Source organism: Pholis gunnellus (genome assembly GCF_910591455.1).
Source record: "Pholis gunnellus genome assembly, chromosome: 9".
In the NCBI taxonomy this organism is placed as follows: Eukaryota; Metazoa; Chordata; class Actinopteri; order Perciformes; family Pholidae; genus Pholis; species Pholis gunnellus.
Genome location: NC_136535.1, coordinates 21,694,337 through 21,718,777, shown reverse-complemented (window position 1 = coordinate 21,718,777; position 24,441 = coordinate 21,694,337). Strand labels below are relative to the sequence as shown.

General features: G+C 39.8%; 1 protein-coding gene across 1 annotated transcript; it reads right to left on the bottom strand.

Annotated features, from left to right (window-relative positions):
* Nucleotides 1-3,794: 3,794 nt before the first annotated feature.
* On the bottom strand, nt 3,795-23,143 carry LOC306700570 (beta-galactosidase-1-like protein 2). Its single transcript, XM_079165620.1, has 19 exons — nt 22,731-23,143; nt 21,850-22,035; nt 21,619-21,687; nt 21,085-21,180; nt 20,149-20,257; nt 19,665-19,757; nt 19,419-19,500; nt 18,602-18,666; nt 18,207-18,291; nt 15,110-15,253; nt 14,208-14,288; nt 12,224-12,330; nt 10,346-10,492; nt 9,792-9,863; nt 9,323-9,401; nt 8,602-8,689; nt 6,856-6,970; nt 5,959-6,075; nt 3,795-4,846 (listed from the first exon to the last, which is right to left on the bottom strand). The coding sequence occupies exons 1-19, from the start codon at nt 22,832-22,834 to the stop codon at nt 4,760-4,762; spliced, it is 1,926 nt and encodes a 641-aa protein (XP_079021746.1). The 5' UTR covers nt 22,835-23,143; the 3' UTR covers nt 3,795-4,759.
* Between the last annotated feature and the right edge of the window lie 1,298 nt (nt 23,144-24,441).

The following is a 24,441-nucleotide window of genomic DNA, read 5'->3' as shown; positions in this document are numbered from 1 at the left end:
CCATAAAAAATAAGAATTTTGTACGTCAAAATTACGTATGTAATGAAAAAAATGATGGTATAATATATCATAGAAAATGTCACAGTATAGTATATTTCATCACATAAAAAAATGACATATAGTATAGCACAAAACCATATAATAGAGTATAGTATGTCATAAAAAATAATAATATTGCATGTCATAAAAATGACATCGTATAGTTTATGACACAAGTCATAAAAATATCATACTATAGTATGTCATAAATAATAATAACATAGTATGTCCTAAAAAATATCATAGTATATAAATAACAGTGTAATATGTCATAATATATTATGCCATTAAAACATCATTAAATAGTAATTGTACAATATGCCATAAAATAATTATTGTTATAGTTTGCCGTTTTCCAGTGCATCAAAACATTAAGAAAGCCTATCATAGAAGGATAAGGATGTTTATTGTCATCGTAAAAACATACAACAAAATTAAGTTGGCGACTCATCAGCCAGCACAGCAGCAACAAGGTAATAAATAAATAAATATATACAAGATAAAACACAGGCATTAATGGCTTTAAAGTGAAATAAGTGCTTTGTTAAAGTGTCGTTTTATTGCCTATTTTTGTTTCTCTGCAGCACTGTCCGGTGTGAGCTGGGTGGGGTGGTGGGTGGAGGGTGATGGAGGAAACCGCTCTGGGGAAAAAGCTGTTCCTCAGCCTGATAGTCCGGGTTTTGATAGTTCTGTATCTTCTTCCTGACGGCAGGGGAACAAACAGAGAGTGACCCGGGTGTGTGATGTCTTTGCAGATGTTGCAGAAGTTCTTGTCGTAGCTGTTTAAGTTGTATTTGTAGTTTTGTAGCAGCAGTTATTGTTGTAGTTATAGTTCTTGTAGTAGTAGGCACAAGTAAAATGTCAGTTCCTACGTCGTCCTTCTGTTCTTTTCTCCCCAGATGAGTGCAGAGTTTCTGGACCAAAACTGAGTAAGACGGAGTTTCTTCACTCACTTCATGCACATGATGCTCTTCTTCTTCTACTGCATGAATGTACTCAGAGGGATCATAAGGGATCATGTCTGCCGCATTTACAAAAAAAATCAAAGAAATGGTGGTTTTCTGTGTCATAACCCCCTCCTTCTATCTCTCCAAAAGAAAATCCGACGTAAGCCTGCACGTCAGTCTCGTCCAATTTTCGACACCACATATAGAACACAGGCTGAACAAATCAAACAGACTGTTAAATGCAACTGAGCTATTATTGAGAGGAACTCTTAGTTGAGTAAAGTTTTTTTCATGAACCCCATATTCATTATTTTAGACCCATCCTATGGTGAAGATCTCTTATTTATGATGTATATAGTTTTGTCCGTGCTATCTCTTCTCGTGATATTTAGTGATTTACCTGGGTCATTCGATTCCTATTGGCTGTTTATACTATCTAGGTGTGACCTCCCCCGTTGTATTTGATAAATTCCCTGACAAAGAGTTCGAAACATGTTGATTCTTTAAATTATTTAGCCAGTGTAATAAATGTTTTTTAATATATATTTTCTCATTGCTCTAAGAATTCGGAGTGCCTAGATTGCCTTCCTGATATCCTGATATTCTAACTGTTTCATTCTGAGTGTTAAACCTCAAAATGTAACGCACCGTATGAAGGTGGCAGACCTCAAAAGGCACCATACACGGATCAAACCCATAACCTCTGGTCTTGAGTCTTCTATCGCCTAGCGATCAGATCTGACGTACTTTAACTGCTGTTACAGCAGCATGTCGGACTTTTTGGGGGTTGGACCCACAACAACAAAGCAATCCACTAACTACCTGAGATACCCTCTCTGGAAAAACTAAACATAGCCTTTCAACATGACAGATTTGTCTGCATTAGATAGCTTCTTCAGTTTCGTTGGAAATAGTCTGGAACTTCCTGAAACACAGCTCGGTTTGGATCTTTTCACCTCAGATTTTTAATTATTCGCTGTATTAGCACATTCTCTTGGTGAGTTATGACCAAAAAGAAGCACGTTACTTTGTTCTAAGGTTTGTTGTGCACACCACTGAGGAGAACACGTGGACAATCTCCAGATTGATTTGCTAGACAGTGGAGCAAAGATTTGATCCTTTAACTTCAGAATGTTAAGCAGCAGCCTGACTTGCTGTTGTCAGAGCCCCCAGACTAAAGGAAAAAAAAAAGATGTGAACTAAAGGATTTAATTATTTTGCGTCTTTATTGTTGTTTTTGATGTTATCTGTTGTGTTTTTCTGAAAAGCACTTAGTAACAATGGTAAGAAAAGTGTTTGAAGTTCGGTATTATTATTGCTGCAACTTGACGTGAGGACCACAGAAGCTCTACTTATCTTCCGTGGCTGACTGAAAACTCATCTGTTCTGAAAAAATACATAATTACAGAAAGTCTTTCTGTCTCTATATTTGGCTAAATGTAGCACTTGAAGCAGTTCAGCATTTGCTGAAATTGATGCTCTTGCTGGTTTATTGCAATTTTGGGGTTTTACAAACATTGTTGAACGCACATACTGGAAGTCGCTTTTGATAAAGATGTCAGCTAAATGAATGTCATTTCTTCAAACTTTGCTGGAAAAAGACCGTACATCCTCAAAGTGTTGGAGGAAGACGACACTTAACTAACTATATTTCACAGTTGTCCCAAAAAAATACATATTTGATTCTGTCTTGAATATATTTTTTGGAAAAGTTAGAGTATAAGTATGCCAAAATAGACCTAGTACAGCATGCCAAAAAATATGGTTTGTCATAAAATGTCATAGGAGGGTATATGACAAAAGTCATCGTATAGTGTCATAAAGAGTCATAACATAATATTTAATAAAAAGTCATATTGAAATTTGTGACAAATAATCATTAAGTCACGTGCGTGAAAATGGTCAAAAAATATTCTGTCGTGAAAAATTGTTAAAAATATAGAATATAATAAACTAAATCATAGAATAGTTTGTCATAAAAAAACTTGAAAAGAATTCATATAGAATTTAATAAGAAATCATATTATAGTGCCATGTCTAAAAAAGGTATATTATTGTATTTCATAGAGTCATACTGTATTGTGTGATGAAAAGTGATAGAAAAAGTCATTGTATAGTGATTCAAACATATAGTTATATATTATAATAATAAGTCTATATAGTATGTAATCATCAATCTATATTTTATATGACATATTATATTAGTTTTTATTATGGGACACTATACTATGATGTTTTTATGACATTTTCATGACATTTCTACGGCTCACTCTACCATGACTCCTTTCATGACATACTGTGATATGAATCTTTCATGATGTTTTTATGACATACTATAGCATTTATTATTACATTTTTATGGCCCACTATACTATAATATGTTTATGTAATTCTCTGACATACCAGTCTCTGACATTCATGAGCTTTTTTAGGGCATATTATACTTTAATATTCTTCTAGTATTTTAATGACATACTGTACTATGATATTTTATATTTCAATGAATTATAATATATTGTTATGACAATGTTTTGGCATACTTTATGACATACTATATCATAGCACTTATACTGCATACTGTTCTACAATCTTTTTAATGACTGAGGTATACTATACTATGACACTTTTAGGATCCTTCCATACTGTTCTTTGACTATGAGGTTTTCTATGACATGAATGATATTCCCGGGAAGTGTTAACCACACTGAATTAAAGTCTTAATGTCTACGTCTATTAAAAACCATATCCTTTAATGTCATGAATTTCAAGAAGTTCATAACGAAGCTAAAGAGGCCCCTTGACTGTTTTTAAATTTTTTTATTAAAGAAAACGCAGGTGGTAATGACACAAAAACCCTCCTTAAAGCTACCTTCAAGCTTCAGCGCAGAGAAGATGTTCTCTCAGTTGGTCTGTATGAAGTATTACATTAGGTATAACATATTTCATCATCATCAAAATTATGAAAAAACATGGTTGTGCTTTGATCCACCTCGGGTATGAGTATCTAAAATAAATAAAGCCCTTTTGAGGATTTGTGCTTGTACTTATAGCTGTGCCCCCCCCCCCACACCTTTAAAATCAAACTTCTGCCCCTGGTTTACCCACATGTAGCTTGTACAATGCCATACAGTACACTGCTTAGTCATTCAAATGGGACAGCGCAGCATTCCTGAAAGAACATAGGTGCGATGGCAGGCTGGTAGCACCACACACACAACAGATGAGTTTTTAAAAGACACTCTTCAAAGACAGCTTTTGATCTCGACTTCGCTGCAGGAGTTCACAGCATATCATAAGAAGGTACATTTGAAAAATAACCAGTTCTATATCAAACAGGCTCTCGCTGTGCAGGACAAATGAAGCAGTTCACAAGCTGCCATACTGACACAGAGGTTGTAAAAAAAAAAAAATGTATTTTTACAAAGCCTAATTTATAAATTAAGTCTGTGGGAGGAAACACTTTAAGATAATAAAAGACAGCCCTGTGGTCTACAATTATGAAGTACATGAATGCAAGTTAATGATACCGTGGCTAAATGGAACAAAAAGGATTCGATAGAACGTCATAATAAATAGTCACTGAATTAAAGACTAATCTGGATCACTGTTGCGTTGGTGTCTTCTGATAGGACAGATGCCATGTTGTGTCACTTTTGAGTGCTGCCGGTCGCGGCACGGCATTGGTGCCCCGAGTACACGAAGCTCACGGCAAATCGCTGTGTGGCCTTTCCCCAAAATACTCTCCCATCAACCACGCTGCTCACCCCCCCTCCTCACTGGACATCAACGGCCATGCCGTAGTCAGGGCTGCTGCTGAACTGAATCTTACCATCAGTTTCCTGCTCCTCGAACACTACAACCTGAAACAACAGCAACAACAAAAAACAACTAGTTTAGCTGAGGCCATGAAAGGACAGCGAGAGCGGTTGGTTGAGCACTAAGGTAAATAACATGATCAGAATAGAAAAGTTGCGAAAGCCAAGAAGAAGAAACACATGAGATACAGTAGATGTAGCGAAGGCATCAACAGCATAAACTACAAGGTGATAGAGAAGCACCCCAGTTGCTCACTGGCGCATATTATTAAGGCTGAGTCCTTGAGTCCTGGGGTCGAGTCCAGTCCAGGGCCCTTTGTTATTTCCTCTCTCCCCTACCTTGCCTGTATTTTCTCTCACCATCAAAATAAAGCACAAATGCACAAAAAGAAAAAAGACTGCAGGGTGATGAATATCAGTAGCTGTAGTAACTGTGGACCTGTCACGTGCTTTAACTTTGCCATATTAATGAGGTGAGGAGCACGTGACTGAAGGAGCTACACAGCTAAATGTGTACATCTGCCACGGACGCCACACAGTCCTTTAAATGTCTGTGTTGTCAAAACACAACATTGATAACATACTCAAATGATTAACATGTTCTCGTTCAAGCTTCTCAAGGATTTGATGCTTTGCTCCATCATTGTAAATTGAATATTTGCGGGGCCTGTATTGTTAGTGAGACCAAACAAGTGATGGTGTATTTTGCTTCATTTCCAAACATCTTTTAGACAAAGCAATTGATTTATCGAGAAATGAATATATTTCAGTGAAGGAATGAAAATGTAAGTTAATGAAACGCGTGTGGCAAAATTGTATTTCTACTTCAAGAGCGTCTGGAGAAATTTGGCAACCGTTTTTCCTGGTGATCCGCAGCTCGTTATATTTATTTATATTGTTATATCTCATAATCATGTAAGATTTGATGAAACTGGTTGAAGAGTCACACACTTGATATATAACTCTCAGCTCAGGGGTTGCATGTGAAAACTGAAAAGTGCTTTAAATATGACTTAAAGGGTTTAGTAGTTAGTTGTTTTCCTATATTTTGTTTAATAACACACATATGGGACTGAGGTTAGCCTTAGTGAAAGATTACTAGTGCTGAAGTGACTTTGATAGAAGTATCTCGTTTGTAAAAGACAGAAGAACTGTACCTGGTTGTTCCCCCTGTGAAGCCAGGGGCCTGGGACGTACAGAGTTTGCTGAGGACCGATGGACCAATAGCGACCCAGATTCTTGCCGTTGATAAACACTACACCTTTGCTCCAGCCCTGTGAACACAACCAGTGACCGTTTACCCCGACAGGAAGCAGGTTCAGCCAATGAAATGAGCGATGTACAGTATAACAGGAGGGGTACGGAAGCACTTATTCAATCAATAACTGCATTATGCAGTGTAGCATAAAAATTGGATCATCGTCAGAACCTCTTTTTCTGTGAGGAGCCTTTTCAGATGTTCTCTGTTCTCACTAATGAAGTGATATTATTATGCAAATATATCCAATAAATTAAAAGTGAGCTAGCACTCAATAAAGCTCTGTACATAATGAAATATCAAATAAAAGATGTGAATAAATTCACGCTGAATCTGAATTTCTGGTGTCGAAATTCCTATCAGGTCAACAAAGGAGAGAACGACATGTCTATGTGATGAAGACAAGCTCGCTGGACAGGAACTGTATGAGAAATGTCAGTCAGGCGCTGTCAGAATTGTCTTGCCAAAGCTCAATAATAATAATAACTTACCAAAACAATGTGCGGTAAACAGAAGTATGTGAATTATCTATGAAAGTACAGACAGCTGGATGTCTGTTTATTCCAGAGGAGGTACAACTTTGACATCTGTATTTGATTTTAAAAAATGTCTCATTGTGAATCTATGAGAGTGGGGCAAAATAACCCAAACACCAGACGTATACTGTAATTTAATCCAGAAATACAGCCCCGTGCCAAAGACATTTTCCATTTTCGGGTTCAGTTTGTGTCAAAGAGATATTGTCTGTGGTAGTGTGTAGTCTGTAGTGCTGCTGTACTGATTGCAGGCCACTCACAGGGAGTTTGATGAAGGTGTCTTTAGGAGAACTGTTCACATAGAGTCTGGCCTGGAAAAAAGCTGGGAAGGTGGGCCGCTGACGCATAGACAGCCAGAGGCCTGAACCCTCAAGACTGTAAAAGAAGAACACATTGCACTTTTCATTTTTGCTCAGATTAGACTTTCAACAACACTGCACATTTCATGGAATGAAAGCACACATCTTGATGCATCTAATGTATTGTTTAGATAAAGTCCGTGGCAGCGTTTCTCAAAAACTCAGTCTGGACTTTTAGGTCTTCGGTGTGTCGTGTCATTCGTATTCATATGCCGACAGTAAATGTCAAAGGAAACTTTGGACATAGACGACGGGGGAAATATTCCCAATCAATATCTTTGTTTTGCTTATAAGGTTATATTTTGCCTCTGAGTAAACTCAAAAGGTTGCCATGATAGAAGAACAATTCTTCCTCAGTTATAGCTTTTCAGTGTTCATTCATAAAGGGCTTCAGGCCTTGACATTTGCAACACAGCGCTGAGGAAAAGAGATTGCAAAATTTTTCAGCACATGAAGAGAGACCCACAATGACTTGAAAAAAAGTAGTTAAATAGTCCACTAAGTACAAATGTGAACCTGTAAATAAGCTAGAGGGTCAGCCAATCCGACTGAACCCGATGTTTATCGTCTGCGCAACAAATATGAGCTGCACACAGAGGGTACATATTACAAGAGAACACCTACAAATTCTAAATATCAACAAAGATTTTGTGATTACGAAGGGTCGTGGATGATGTTTGACTTCAATCTGGCGTTAATGACACTAATGTTCCATGTGATTATCAATGCACGGGAATGCATCATAATCTAGTAATATGAAAACATCACGAGGGAAATGCACTCGCACCTTGGGGTGCACTGGGTCCGGCCAAAATGTCCTTATAATGCTTGGTTGTTGTAGTGAAAATATCAATATTTATTATGGGATGGGTGCCACATTGCAGATCCGCCATTCTGTCAAACAGTTTGCAAGAAATTTAGCATCCAAGACAACCTTTGTCATCCAGCAAATCTAAACCTGTCCCGATTCCAAATGGCTCACACCATTTCCCTTGTTGTCATCGCACAGCATTCGTTTACACTGGCACCGTACAAGGTTGTGTACATTTGTATTTAGTCGGTGTCTTGGTGTTGATTCAACGGTCTTGTCAGTTCTTCGGGAAATATATTGTACGATTGAACAACTGTCCCGTTAAAAGGTTTATCCACGTTGGTGTGTTACTACAGCATTTAATTACTGCTCTTCTTTGCTGATGCTGCACGTTTGTCATAATGCTGAAATAATTTAGACACTTGCTGCTCACTAAAATGTAACTTAGGATGAATCGTGTTTTCATCTCTCGCTTTCACAAGGTGTCTTTATTATTGTATCCACTTCGAACATAGTTTGGATTCTGCTAACACTGTATGAACACCTTGTTCTACTAGAAGATTTTCCTCTCATGTTGAGGCTCTAGAACGTTGATAAAAGTACAGATCTTAACTGATCTACCTACTGCGCTGCTGATCATTTTAGATGTTTTAACACAACACGCCGGATTGGATGGCTGTGTTGTGGTTTTCTGCATTTTGCCATCATGTTCCCCACTGTAATTGTGTTAAGCAGAGAGGTAATCAGCTGGATTGATTCAGGAGCAGGCAGGCGTAATGATGACAGAGAAACACAAACATGCAGGGGAAACTGGGTAATAACTGAAAGACACCCACCTGTTTACAAAGCCCGGCTTCATGTCCAGACTACGAATGATGAAGTCACGGAGGGGCCGCTTGTTTAACTCGATATCTCCAACAAGACCTGAAAGGTGAGGCAAAGCTGCTTTAATTGGATTTTTCTTTTTTTATGGATCTTAACCTTTGTGCATCCCTTTAAAAAAAGTTGCTCTGATGTCCTTAGAGAAAAAAAATGGTTGCATCAAAAACTGCCATAATATTATATACTGATATAATTCACCACTTTCACTGAGTTGAATTTTTCAACCAACTCCGCGATCATCACTACCTTTCATTTTCAGAATTTCAACCCTTCAAATGAATGCTTTGTTTACGTAGTTTCAGCATTGTTGGTTTGTATTGTATTTTCTTTAAAAACACATTGATTTTGATGCGTTGCATCGAACACTGCAGTGCTCCATAATACAGCAGCAATACACCTTGGGGAAACCAGGGAAAAAAGCATGTATTTGCCCCAGGGACAACATGACGAAATGGCTCAATCTGGCGGAAAATAGTAAAAAAATGTCCACGCCATCTGCATCAACACGGCCAGAATGATCAAAAAACTTAAAAGCCAAAAATATCCCTTGTGTTGCATAAGGCTCAAGATGCTGTTAATTACTTTCCTACAAGGTATCTAATGAAAAAGATCAATCAGCAGGACTTTTGCTGACTGGAACATCTGCAAAGCCATCAGTTTATAGAACACTTGTACCTTTGCGCTGCTCATCCAGGCTGTTCCCATAATTCACTCTCCCACAGTTCTCCACCAGTAAACTCAGAGTTCTTTTTCCCTTCAGAGGAAAAATGCATAAAACATGAGATGCATTACTGAAATACAGCAGTATTCCTCGATGGAAAGTACTACAAAAAAAACAAAGGAGGCTGAAATTCCTTTCAGCTGCTCTGGCTTTAGTAATTGATCAAGGCCGCTCTGACTCAGCACTTTTCTGTAAGGTTGAAGTCGACTATTGAAATTTGTTGCGATAAACAGTCATTTGAAGGTTTGCTGTTGGCTTAAAACGGGGTCTTTGCTGCCAAAACACATCTATCAGCATCCCCTGAAGCTTTCACATGCTGTTAAATATTAACAAAGTTATGCTTTTGAAAGTGGCTTACAGTTGACTAGCACTTACAGTAACTACATACAGAAGCACACACACACACACACACACACACGGTACCTTCCCATCAGGGAGTGCAAGTTCTTGCGTTGTATAATCCAGAACACCAATAAAATATTTGCCGACAAAAACCTAGGAAGAAAAGGAAAAAAAATGTAAGCAAATATTTTGAAGAAAAAAAAAATACACCAAATCAGTAACCATTCTTCTATTTGTGTCGCTAATGTGATCACACATCAAGATACATACAATAAGAATTGAGTTATTGATGCCATGCACAACACATTTTGTGAAGAAAATATACATTTTCTCCACCATAAAATAATCGTAACACCTGCCCTCAACATGAAGCAGTCATGCATTTGTCTTGACGTCACACTTCTCTTCTCCTTCACTAAAGAGAAACTTTTAGAACTCAACGCTCCAACGACTGTGTGACATCCTTTTAACACCAGAGCAACTGGTAGCAGCCTGAGCTTGTTGATTGTCCTCCACAAGTACACTGATCAGTGTTGTGATTTCAAATAACAAGTTGTTTCGTGCAGACCTTCTCACAAAGAACAGTGTAAATGTGTGGTTGTGGATTATGTTGATGCCCGTCTTCCTGTCTTTACCAGAGCTCTGTCTCTGATGTTGTTCTTTGAGTTGAGGGTTCCCTCGCTGGTGATGGACGTCTCATACAGCGTGTACCCGTAAGACTGGCCATTGTCGTTGTTGACAGGGAGATTCTCCATGTTCACCGGCCTCTCTGACTTGAAAGGCTTAAAAAAAAAAGAAAATGAAGAGCTTAAGACGGACACAAGTTTTGTTACCTTTTAAACCCAGGGGTCTAAATGTGCTGCAGAAATTCACGTTTTTATAGATGTTTTTTTTTTTTGTTGTCACATGAAATTTGCTTTATTTAAAGTGAACACACAATCTCAAAATCCACTCTCCATGCAGATGGGATCTTATGATTCCCGCTGCGCAATCTCCCACTCGCAAGATGGCTTCACCCAAAGTGATGATTTATCAAACCTAATGAAGCTTTCCTGTCTGGCGTTCAGAGCAATTCTTTCATTCCGCAGCATTCAGCAGCATTCCTTCGCGTACCCTTGGGAGGTGCATTATGCACTCTCCACGAGACAATAAACACTCGCTGCTATGACACGATTAACCACGTACTTGCAGACACACAGATACAATATCAAACTCAAGACGTCCCACTCAGTCACTCTAAAGCCTCTGCAGAGAAAACGGCTCTCTTTGAACAAGGGTGTGTGGCTGGTCAGGGGCAAAGTAATTGTCGTCTCAGAGGGAAGCAAATTATTGCGACGGGGAGTGAATGATGAATGTGGTGCGCTACTGCCAGACGTGCTACATCTGGTTTGAATTGTAATGCCCCTGAAGAGCATGGTGTAAATGGCTCAACTAAACTGGTGGTCATGAAAGCGAGCGGACATGATGACAGCCTCCAAACAGGTTTTTAACCAATCTTTTGGCAAAAGGAAATGTTCTGCTGCATTCGTGTTATATTTTCACAACAACCTGCTTTACTGCCACAAAAGCTGCACACCGTTGTGCTACTGCTGGTCCCCGAGGAGGCCACTAGTGCAGTCAGGAGAGAATGTCTTGCTCAGGGGCACCTCGTCAGCAGTTGTTCTTTAATAAGGGGGGAGTGCTACTCATTTTACTTCTCGTCCTTCCTCAATAGATCCAGCTGTGTGGTGGACTAGCTGCAAGCTCAGCTCTCTCTCTTTCAGATTACCACAGCCACCTCTGCAGCCTTACATTGTGATTTTCAGGGCTTCAGATTAGATTGTTTAATTTCTTTAAATCAAGAAATCAAATGATTCTGTGTGAGGTTTGGTTTATGTGTGAGAGGAACATATACTACTGCATATTGTATGTTTTCTTTAATTTGGATAGACCAAATCAAATATGTGCAAAGAATATAAAACTTACTTCACATATGATAAATGTTTTATTGGAGCATACTACAAATCCACTCAATAGAGATACATTCAAACATGTTTGGAAGATACATCCACTGCAATGATTCTTTATCGTAACCTAAATGTGCGGTTGTGTATATTGTTTGCTAATGTTGCTTGACTCTAAAATATGGCTAGCAAAGCTACTAACAAACAATAATAATACGTATTGGTGTGATAACAGGTGTGATAAGGAGCTTGTGCTTCTGTAACTGTACTGTGAATACACCGTCATGGGACTCGGACGGTCTTAGGGAATCACACTTCTCATGTGCTATGCAAGGCTAGAATACATTGTTTAAGAAGTAAACAGACCACAGAATGGCTGCACATCCACATAATTGACAGCAAATTGTCTTTGCGTTGGCTTTTGTGTATTACTTATACATTAAATATTTCATGGATTACTGTCGTCTGACTGACAGCAACCTTCTGACTTGTTTTGAGCGAGGCTACATGGGTGATGTTTATTATTTCTGTGCCTCCTATGTTGGCACTCTCTGTGCATCTGTAGCTTACCTTGTCAGTGAAATGCAGACTGTCCCACAGAGACAGGTGTTGCTGGATGACAACAGACTGGTACGCTCTCCTCTCCTGATGAGAGGGCAGTTCAGGGAGAGGCTGGGCTGAAAAACAAGCGGCGGAAAATGAGGCTAGGATGCAGTTCGTCTGTCTGTACATTCACTCATTAACATTTCTTTCATCCTTTATTTTCCCGGGAGGATTATTACAACATGATGCATACACTGCTCACATTCAGTCAGAGAAGGGAGTAAATAATGGATATTCCTGGTCTTTGAAGAAATCTCCTAAAAACTTGCCAAGGTAAAGCTTTTGCATCTACTCATCTACATACGATATCCCACCTGAGAAATAAAAAAAGATGGAATGAACATAATCATAAACCATGTTGAGTCCAAACAACTATCTGGGCACAGCTGGTACATAGAAAAGGCAGGATGATTTACTAACTCTTGGCCAGCGTAATTCAAGTTTAACCAGCAGAACAATTCCCTAAAACACACAAAAACTATTGTACCTTCTCCTGAGCTTTTTAAGCACAGCATATTATTCCATTCTGCCTTCTCTTGCAGGAGTCTCCATGCTCTAAAGACAATGAATCACTCAATACCGATCATAAAGGTGACCATGGAAACTTCCTAGAAGGCTCCTCCGGTGAGCCATTTACCCACCACAGCAGCATCCAGTTTGTGCTGCAGTTAACAGTGGTTTCCCATGCCCACTCGCTGCTTTTAAAAAGGTGCTAAAGCTTGCAGAGACACCAGTGGTCCCTCCGGAAAAAGGCTTGACAGCATTTCCTTATCGCCAAGCGGTAACAGCTGGATCACTTAAGAAAAGCGGAGGATAACGGCCGACACCTTTCTCCAAAATGGCTCTCTGCGACGTCAGTGCCTTTGTTAGTGTGAATCATTTTTTAAAATCTAAGAGGGGAAGAATTAGTGTTGAAAAGACATGTCGATGAAGCTACGTCACAGATCTGGAATTTTTCCCACAAAAAAAAAAAATCAAATTCTTCATATAATCCTGCACAGTAGCGGCTGTGGAGGTGTGCTGCTGGGTAAGAGAAACTGACATTTGACCTTCCTCACAGAAGATGATTACAAGAACGAGTACCTCAAATCACAAAGGGATATCATCCATAGTGATCTGACATACTGCAAGTGCTCACACAGATGAATGTTTAAGATTATATACTGCGTTGTATAATAAGAAAGCCCCAAAGCATTTATGTCACAGGTCTATCTTAGGATCCATGGTGTTGTAACAGATCAGTGTTCGACTTTGGACAGATCAGCCTGAATCCATGCCAGGTTATACAAAAACAAACTACAGGGTAAAGAGTAACTGACACAGCGTACATGATTTGACAACCAAACAGTGATCAAATATCAAAATGATCTAATTAAAGAATTGGGTCATGTGTTTTGTAGTTGCTGAGCAGAACAAAAAGCCTCCTCAGACTCACTCTCATATCCAGGCCACTGCTCATTGTTCAGCAAACAACAACACATAAGGATGAATCATGCACAGGCAGCCTTTCAAACTACCTTCGATCACCACAAGTCCGGGCAAATTATTACTTTGTTGGGCTGGATTCAATCCCAGATTGCCAAAAGCTACATTTTCGGTCTCGGTCACAAAACACTCAAGACTTCTGGCCCCAACCACAAACCCTTGTTTTAAGAATAGAGAAAACGGCATCAGCAATAAACATGGTAAAAGGCCAAGTATGTAATTTTCACAATGGGCAGTAATTGAGGGTATTTGACTCGGGCAGAAATCTCACACACACATGCACAAACACACACACAAACCCATATCTAATCCGTGCTTGTAATCATATGCAAAGTTATCCTGGTTTAGCCAACAGAGAGCAGGTTCTACAAGGAGAATTAACTTAAGTGGGGAGATGAAAGGAGAGGGAGAGAAAGAGAAACAGAAGATGTGGGGCCCCGACTGAGCAACAACACACAACACTCACCGTGGTAGCGGCTGAATACATTCCTCAGAAGATGGTACTTGGTGGTGTAATCCCCAGCCTCGGATAATGGAGCATCGTAATCTGAAAGATAATGCGCTATCAGAACAGCAGGCTCGGGAGCCGGAGAGAAGCAGGGATGCCTCTTACCGTGGCAGATGCTTTCAGTGTGCTCCCCTATCAAACATCTTGAGACAGCGGCGGGCCGAGACACATTTTAGGTTATCTTGACAGAAAATGGAGCCTTCTTGAGGCAAAAAGGTAAAAGGCGTCGAGAGGAGTGAACACAGGTACGACGGCTGCTGAAGGTCAGAGGTGGTCTTCCCTGCTGGGGAGCGGTTTTCATAATTCTCCTCTTTTCCTCAAGAACGAGGTCATTACAATGTTAAGCACCCTAGAGGAGAATATAAAACCCATTGTACCATCTTTAATTTACATCTCACGTGCATTTTATTAGGTAATTAATTCATTAATGTGCACTGCATATTCAAATTTTAAACCAGCCGAAGGTCAGAAGCTCAGGAGTAGGGATAGCGCCATCTACAGACATTTCAAAAATCCTAATCATGGTTTTTTTAATCTCTTATTCAAAATTGGCTCAGACTGTACTTACTGACGGTATTTCAAAAAGAAGGTTATTGTTTGATAATTATGTGCACTCGTTTCTTTCAGCCTACTTTGGTGCAGAATTAGTGGTCTGATTCAGATCAAATTAAAGTTGAAGTACTTGTGAATGTGTCTGGTTATTAAAATGCAGTTTTGTGTTGAATCCTTGTGGCATGAACCCAGTTCAACCCCCGACCTATCAACCCTGTATGAGAATTTTCTTCTCCTCCTAACTCACGGGGATTTATTTCCTTCAAGTGTCATAAAAGTCGGGTCACAAACATATTCATTATACGTACCATAGCTCGTCACCATGGGTTTAGGTGCCGGCATTCCAACGGCAAACGCTCCGCTCATGAAGCCAAAGTTTGTCCCTCCGTGGAACATGTAGAGGTTGATGGACATGTTTAGTTTAAGGATCTCCGTGACCACAGGTACCATGTCTGTCAAAAGAGTGAAAGAAACAAATCCCACATAAAGTCGACAACTTATCCTAAAAAGTAAAAAGAGTAAATCTGAGAATAACAAATACAAAGCTAAACATTAAGATCCAAAAAATCAATTTGATTTAACAAGCCACTGTCTCAATAATCCTGCTGCCCTCAATTCCACTTCGATTGAAACACGTACGGACCTCCGCCTCACATCCAATTACAGGTTACTAAAATTCATTACGGGGCAATGCTCACGACCATAAAAAATTGCCCTCCTCCCTGCACTAATTAGCAACTTATATTTTGCAGCGAACATAGCAGGGCAAGTAATTAAGCATTCAAATTGGACCTTAGTAGGCAAATTGGACTGACGTTAATGATTTGAATCAAGGGCATGAGCCTGAGTGAATAACAATGGAGCAGGTTGAGCGACAGAGCCGGACTCGCTTGGCTTCACGGTGGCGGCACTAGCTGTGACCAACTGCTGGGTGTGTAGCAGTCTGTAGAGTAATGAACTGTCAAGGACATGAATCCCCTCTGAATGCCCCGGCGTTCATTTCACAGCTGTGACACTTTCTGCATGGCAAGGGTCCCCCCCCCCATATCCCCTTTTCACCGAGGAATAAATACATAAGGAAGCCTTTCATTTTTTTGTTAAGATGTGGATGGCTGCTGGGAATGACAGAGAGTAAAATGGAAGCTTGAGGCTCTGCTCTGTGTATTTAAAATGAAAGGTTTCTGAGAGTACTCAATATGGTGATAGCATTAGTCTTTACAAAATGTGAAGCATGTATGTCTCCCCTGTGTATTACACCAAAGATCACTCTCCTGGCTGCGGTCTCCTGGTATGTGGGAGATTCTGTGTCGAGTACATATTATATGACTTCGCTGCAGACTCTTTAACATTAATATTGTACTACTTTAAGGGTCCATACCAGCCGCCAGGACAAGGTAATCAAACCTAAATAGCTTATGGCTTATTTCCTGCAAAATCTCCTTCTAAAGCAAGTCTTTTTAGTCGATGCCACTTTTTTTCTCAAAACGTAATACAAATATTCAAGCCTGTTATCAATGCAGATTGATTTTTTTATTCTGCATTATTATATTCAGTATATTCTGAAATTAAGTTTCATACTTTCATTTCACAGTATATGCCACTACGAAATGGGCTTTCAGTACTTTTTTTTACAACTTTAAGTACATTTAGTAGAAAATGCCTATGTATTTTAACTTAGTAAGATTTCTACATTGTTGTTTCGTCCCATTTAGTTAATTAAAGGATATGAATCCTTCCACAACTGCACGAGTGACATGATACACAGTCCTGCCAATGGTTTCACACTATTCCAATAATCGACAGTTGGTGCAATTAGGAGCCAAGAAATGTAGCAATGCACCAACAAGAAGAGGAAGACTGATAGCACGCAGTCAGGAATGTAAACTGAGAGGATTTCAAATTCTTCCAAAAAAGATGCTCCATGAATGTTTTATGAGGATGAGCGTGTGTTCAACACCATTGTTAGGCCACGATGATACACACAATCCATTTGGTGAGACACAGTAGACGTAAACATAATTTTGTCCTAGATCTCACATTATTGTCATGTCTTATGTTCAGGCTCAATTCAATTTGCATCGGATAAGAAAAACAAAAAACAAAACCTCTTTAACAGGACAAAATAAAAAGGAAGAAACCGCGGGGAGAGCAGCTGAAGACGGATCCCTCTTCCAGGATGGACAGAAGTGAAAAATTAAATAAGTTTCAACTGAAATTTTAGGGGAAATATATAAATGAAAGGTTGGAGAAGCTTGTTACTTGGAGACTGCCAGTTGGAGACGAGTTTGTTAATTGCATTAAACTGATTCGTAATGTAAAGTGTGATGCAAAAACAAAACCACAATCTTCAATTGATATTCCCTCAATATATTCCACATCAGATTTGAGAAATGTGTGTTAGTATGAGCCTGTTATTAGGAATTTAGAAGACATCAAAGTGTTTATCATGATATCTCAATATATGATTCCATTGAAAGACGATAAAATATCATATTGAATGATAATCCAGCCCTATTTATAGGACATTGCAATCTAATTAATAGGAAAGTACGCAATGATATGTTCCCGTCAACTGAAACCTCATTTAATGCAACCAAGGGCAAAACAAGCCCAGTGTGTATCTGCGTGTTTATGTGTAGCTACAGCGATCCACATGTGGATAAAGAGGAAGTGCAAGGACAAGAGATGAATACGACTGCTACAAAGTGTAACACCTCCACCTGGGTTCGGTACAGTCCGTGACAATCGGTGGAGCACATCTTTGAACAATCCTGTACAAAGAAAATGTTTGAAAAATCCGGCCTCTGAACATCAAATGTACGACCCGGGGACAAAGTGGAGAGGGTGGGACACGGACTCTGGTTTGTGATACTTGGCTCGCAACGTAGCGTGCATGAAAAGTCTATAAATCTCTGACAAAGCCGCAAAACAAGGAGGAAATGGCCATATGCTAAGCTGTACATCCCAGCTGCACTGAGTGGGCTCTGTGCCTGTTGTTAAGGAACCAGCATGTTAGAGGGACTTTCTTACACTCAGTCTGGAGAATTTATCTTACACAACCTCCAAAGCAGAGAGCTTGTCCACACCCTGTCTTAGTCTCCCCTGGCACAGAGACTGTTTCATTCTCAGTGAGCCTTTCTTACCCTCAGGAACTAAGACTCTGTCTTACCCTCAAGACAGTCTGTTTTACCCTCAGAGGCTCTATATTGGATTGCTGCACAAAACCTGTCTTACCTCCATCTCAAATTAGCCAGTATTATCGACCTGCTGTACAGAAAGAAACTGTTTCATCCTCAACAAAGAATCCCTCAGCAGGAATCCTGTCTTACTCTCACATAAACACCTGTTTTGGTGCTATCGCTCTCTCTAAAGAAATCCTGTCTACCCACGCTGAGTCTGTCTTACCCTCAGCTGTGTACACATGATGAAGGTCCCCCCAAAGATCGAACCAGCCGGACCAGTACTCCATCACCATCTTCGGTTTGTGAGGCTATAGTGGGAGAGAAATAAAAGGTCAATCAAGCAAAAGATTTGTCTGAAGGACCTTTCCATTTTTTTTCAGTAACTACCTATTTGCACAAACCTTCAATAAATTGTCTTAAAGATTAAAGATACTCTTTCAGGTCTCTATTCCTTTTAAAAGTCTATTTACTGGAAAGAGCAAGGGTTGCTAATGATGTGTCTGTTTGATGTTTAGTTTGATCTTTGATTAGATCAGAAAACTAGCAATGACTGAGTCCATAAACATGGACAATGAACAATAATGAACAATGAAAACCCAACACACAAATAAGACTCACTTGTATTCCATCCAGATACTTGATGTCATTCGGGTTCAGTTTCTGGAAATTGATGGTTTCTAGTGCTGCAGACACAAAAAAGGTAGAGCAATATTATTCAAGCAAACACAAACTATAAAAGAAGCAGAACATCAGTTCAAACTAATACCAAACATCCTTTAGAAATGGTTTTTGATTTCAGTTGTACTAAAACCCTCACAAGCTTCTTTTCTTGTCTTTAAAGAAGTATTAGCAGTTCAGCATGGCACCTCTAAGTCCATACAGAAGTCAATGCAAGCTTCTGTATTAAAAATCAGGCAACGAGGCATCAAACTTCAACTGTTCACCATGACATGTATATCACAGTTAAGAAATCTGCACACTTTATAAAAAATACCCAGAGGAGGGTTTATTATAACAACACTCTAGAGGATTCTCCTCCAATTATGATGATGGGCGACAACAATGTATGTTTGGATGCTAATTAAAACAGAAACACTCTTCATCTCAGTGAAGGCTATTGAGGCTTAAAAACAATAATTTCTAATGCCTGTGCATTAAAATAGCATATGTGTCAAACAAAGTACTTATATTGCAGCATCACGATGTTTATGCCAGTGTTGTTGCAAAAAGAAAACAATTTTCTGGTACAAGACAGAATCCTTTGTGTGGAGTTCAGGACTGCAGCTGCCTGACACCAGGCCACCCTTTGGCTCAGAATCCCTCGTCATTGTGTGAAAACACAACACACCAAACGCCATACTGTATATATGTGTGTGTGTGTGTTTGTGTGTGTGTGTATGCATGCTCTTGTTTGTCTGTCAGCGCTTGACAATACCTCCTTTCACTCCTCCACGCTTTAGTCCTTCCTTGTTGTCTGAAGTCAGCAGCAGCTCTGTGATGCCCCTGGACAACAACGCCTGGAAAGATGGAGGATTACGGAGGCAAATAAACAAAAGAGTGGGGGCTCTTTCTGAAATATAAGCAATTGAAAAAGGACAGCTGGGAGGAAAAAGTCAATAAGTGCACTCTCATCTATGTGCTGCCAATTATTGTTCAAATGATGTACAATTTTGTTTCTTACCTCCTTGATGAAAGGCATGTACTCTCCATCTTTAGCATAGGAGCCATATTCATTCTCCACTTGAACTGCAATAATTGGGCCACCGTTGGAGTACTGCGCATTGATTATGCGAATAGAGGACACACATTAGGGCCTGGCATCAGTTCTTGACCATTCCCCTACCCTCTAAAGCTGAATGTTAACAGCACTGTGAAATGGAAATCAACGGTTTGTTCAATGAAGCGTGGAGCTGATAAAAAGAAAATATGGCTTTAATTTAATTCAAGTGTGTATTGCTATCTATGGTTAACATAAAGGACAACAGCAGCTAGTTAATGCACTTTGTTTAGGTGGTAACAGAAATATTGCATGCAGGGGTAAAACATGACCATGAATACAAGGATTTGTAAACCATGAAAACATTAAATATCGTATACTTTTTCTAAAAGAAACACTGTAATGTGTATACATCAATCAATATGTCTTTACATTTTTTTACAAGTACCTGATGTGGAACAACTTTCTTAATGAGTTGATGAAAGAAGGAGTTGACTGCATCAGTGAATCTTGGGTAGGTTGTTCTTAGTTTCATGTGTTGATCCCGCAGCAGCCAACTGAAAAGAAATCACAAACAAAACCTTTAAAATGTCCAAAAAGCAACGTGTCACAGAAGTTCCTCAGAGTGCTGTGCAGTGGGCTCTCTTCAGGGTTTTTTTTTTTTTAGCTCTCGAAAGATAATCGCACCAACCTGAGCATGACTATCGTAAAGTGCAGTGCAGAGGAAGTCATGCTTCACCGCGTGCCCCTAGAAACACTCTGTTTTGATGATTATCAAATAAATATTACCTCACATTCCCCGAAGGCAAAACGACTCCATAAATACCTACTTCCAGTCTTTTCCCCCTCACATTCACCGCATTATCTGCACAAATCTATTTTGATTACAGAAGTAAATGAATTCATCCTTTCAGGGAGCTATGCCTGTCATATTTAATTACTGTTCTCTCTAATACCTCACTAACAGTCTGGTAAATCATTAGTGACTTTCATCTGAGTAACATTAGAGGTTACTTGCATATAGTGCATAATGTCCTGTCTCTGTATCTTGTGTACAACACTGTGAGGTGGACCATTCTCACCAAGACAAATTCTTTGTTGCGCAGCAACACATCTGGTAAGACCGGCAAATAGGTGACAAGAGACGGCACACTTGAAATACTTCACGTAACCAAATTATTTCCACGAGTTTAATTGATTCAGCCGGCAGCAAAGATAACGCTAACAAAAAGGATTACCTGACGGAACAATTCATGTCCAAGCCAATTTAAGGGATTAACTTAGTACCCCACTGGCTATTACAAAATAAAGCTTTACAATGTGACTGTGGCTGTAACGCATAAACTAAATATCTGCGAAGGAGACACTTGACTGTGATGTTTACCTGGGTAGTCCCCCTAAATCCCACTCAGCACAGATGTACGGCCCTGGACGCAGAATGACCCAGAGGCCCAAGCTGCCCGCTAGGCGGAGGTAAGCTCTAGGAGAAGGAAACAAAAGGTGCCGTCAATGAGGTCTATTTACCATCAATACAGTCAATTTAAAAGGTTTTTACTACTGCAGATATTAAGTGGGGACTGAAAGTAATTCTCAATTAAAGCAGATACTCAATTGCAAATGATATGTCAGTCTAACATATTCCGCTCAATTGATTTCTTTCATTTCCAGATCAAATCTTTCTGTTTGGAGGTGACATCTGCCTCCAGCACTGGACTTAACAGCAAGCCGCACATTTCACGGATCAACGGCCATCTGATCAACGAATCAAGGAGCGCTGATACTGATCGAGTGCACGGCTAATTAATCAAAAACATTTCTTCGGGGTGAACGCACACCCTCTCAGCAGCGCTAAGACCTTCTGCAATGCAACAGTGCCATCTGCAGGAGTCTCAGAAGTCCTCCCTTCATCCTTCCTTACTCTAAATCCAGCTGGTCCTCAAAGTTGAACACCCCTCGCTCAGGCTCATGCAGGTTCCACGGCACATATCTGAGAAGAGAATTTTTTTAAAAGCAGATGTTAGTATTTTAATGGTGATTTCAGTGGATTTCCAGACTGCATTTTATTCTTGTAAAAAGTCTATCTGACACGGTTCCCATGGTGTTATCAGGTAAAGTGTATTCATCCAGCCACGTTGCAGTGGGAGCCTACGTGGTGAGAGTGTTGAGGCCACAGGCCTTCATCTTCAGCAGCCGGTCCTCCCAGTAGGCTCTCGGGACACGGAAGTAATGGATGGAGCCCCCCAGGATGCGGAAGGGTTCTCCCGCCAGAGTGAACTCAGATGAGTTGGCCCTCAGACCTTCCACACGGCTCATTCTTCTCCCTTCAAGGCGATTCCTACGGGGGCAAAGTACTGTTCACAACTGGAAAATAAACTTGTGCAACTGGATCGAAAGGCCAGGAAGACATATTTCTAGGGTATTATGGGAAGCTATAGCTTGAGAACAAATATGCCCTTGAGCAAAACATCTAAACCCAGTTTCACCTGTTCAGAAAACTGTTATCACTGCATTTGAATGTACTCACAACAGAAGAGGCACAACCTGGGAACAAGAACACGTTCTTGGTTATCTTGCCAGGTTCAGTTATGGCCGACTATCCTCAAGTCGATTTAACTTATCGTGTTACAGAGAGCTCTCTCCTCCATATGTACACAAATCAGCAATAGAAAAGATTTGCATAGAGACTCACATGGTGATCTGACCTCAAAACAGGACAAACAGAAGTCTACTTGTTATGTGTTGTCACGTTCAATGTCCACAAGCCTGCAGGTGAGCCAGGTGAGAGTTCACAGGCAACTTGGTTGATTTTTAAAGAGCTGAGTCGGAACTACAGGCGGTAGAAATAACCAAGCAAACACACTCAAGCATAGGGCAGCAGCCATGGAGAAGCTTGGCCACAACTTTTACATTTGAGGTGTTAGTGGGCGCGGTGTTCATCCAGGGAATGCATTAATATGCGTGACTCTTATTACTGGTTAAGATAAGATGTATCCCTCTGGCTCATGTCAGCTGTTGAAGAGTTTGCCTTACCTCGTGACCTGATACGCGATTATCGCTCCGACAGCAAAACACAGCAGGACCAAATATCGTTGCTTTAGGGACAGACGCAGCCCACCCATTAATACGCTTTCCATTCGCAATAACGACAGCACTTTAGTTCCTGTTGCACCCTGCACGTTTCTGGTGTTTTACGCGAATTAAAGTGCATGCGTTTCGCCAGACCAACTAGATTCCTGTTATGCGATTGTATCGCATGACGTCAGGCCAACCGTTTCGCAAAGAATGTCAAAACTGACATGATAAACAAGAATGAAGTGGAGCTACGTGGTCATATTCGCATGACGCAGGTTGTTCGTAACGTTACTTCCAGAATTAATAATTCAAAAGACTAGACATGCTCTATGAAAAATGAGTTTCACATAGTGTTAGCTGGTGTAGCCTAACCTAACTAGTATGTGATATGGGGGAAGCTAGCGTTAGTAGTCCACAAGTAGGACACACAACACACAAACAGCTTTTACTGTTGAGGGTTGGGGACCGTCGCACAATTATGCTGCTGAAGAAACGCAGAAAAAGAAAACAACTCAAACTTCCCTTGCTTTGTTCTTTTTCAAATAACAAAAAAAAGATTGATTAGTTCAACAATCTACCAAACACGTTCTCTTTATATCCAATTATGTTGTTGTCATGAATGCAAGAATATCATCTTTTTTTCCCTATTAGACTAAACGGCATGTTGTATTTACAGACATACTTTTAATTAATATCATTATTCTCCAGGTCATTTTTAGTCTCTGTCTTTGTCTCGCATATTTGGGCAACAATATTCCCAGAAGTCTCCTTGAAGTCTCACAGTTCTCCAGATGCTTTCTAATGAGGGGAGAAATTAAATGAAGTCTCAAATGTCTTGTTCTCGCCTTGTTGATCAGTCCATTCTTCTTCATTACACGTCACTTAAATCCTCCCTCCTCGCATTCATTTTTAAAATGTAATACGTCCTACGTCTTTTTTCAACTCATGATCCCAACATCCCAGGAGCACAATTAGCTTAAACTGTGATTGATGATAAGGGAAGAAGATTGTGCAACATACCCTTTGCTTTTATTGTCTGCAATTTGTTGTGCTGCTCCTTGTTCTATGGTGTTGACTTATCAACAACTATAAAATTCTGAAACAATGAACACCCCTACCATATCCTAAATGGGGTAGAGAAGACAAATATCATGACACACACACACACATTCATGCTTTTACACACTCACTTGTGACCACAGTTGATCAAGGTAACCTATTAGTAATTACATTCAAACCCACTATAGTGCACCAGCACATTCTTATTGTAAACTATATCATGAGACCAACATTTCTGTGATGCCTCCCTTCTCTGAGAGAGAGAGAGAGAGAGAGAGAGAGAGAGAGAGAGACAGACAGTGCACTATTATATTTTTTGTTCCGAAACAACAATAGTTTCCCTTATCCACAGTGTTTGAGGCCTCCCAGCATCATCCTCTTTTCAAATGCTCACAGGCAGGCTCAGCTTCATGGTACAGCAATATTGTTTATGTTTTTCTGTTATTCTGCATTTGGGAATTTCGTGTTAAGTCTTGGTAAGTAAATAAATGCACTTTGTGCCATTCATATTCATACTATGTACGATATGCCACAGATGCATCATTTCAAGTGGCCATCTGTGTGTAAGGCTTTATTACAGTAACAACTTTGAATTCTATTATCTAACACG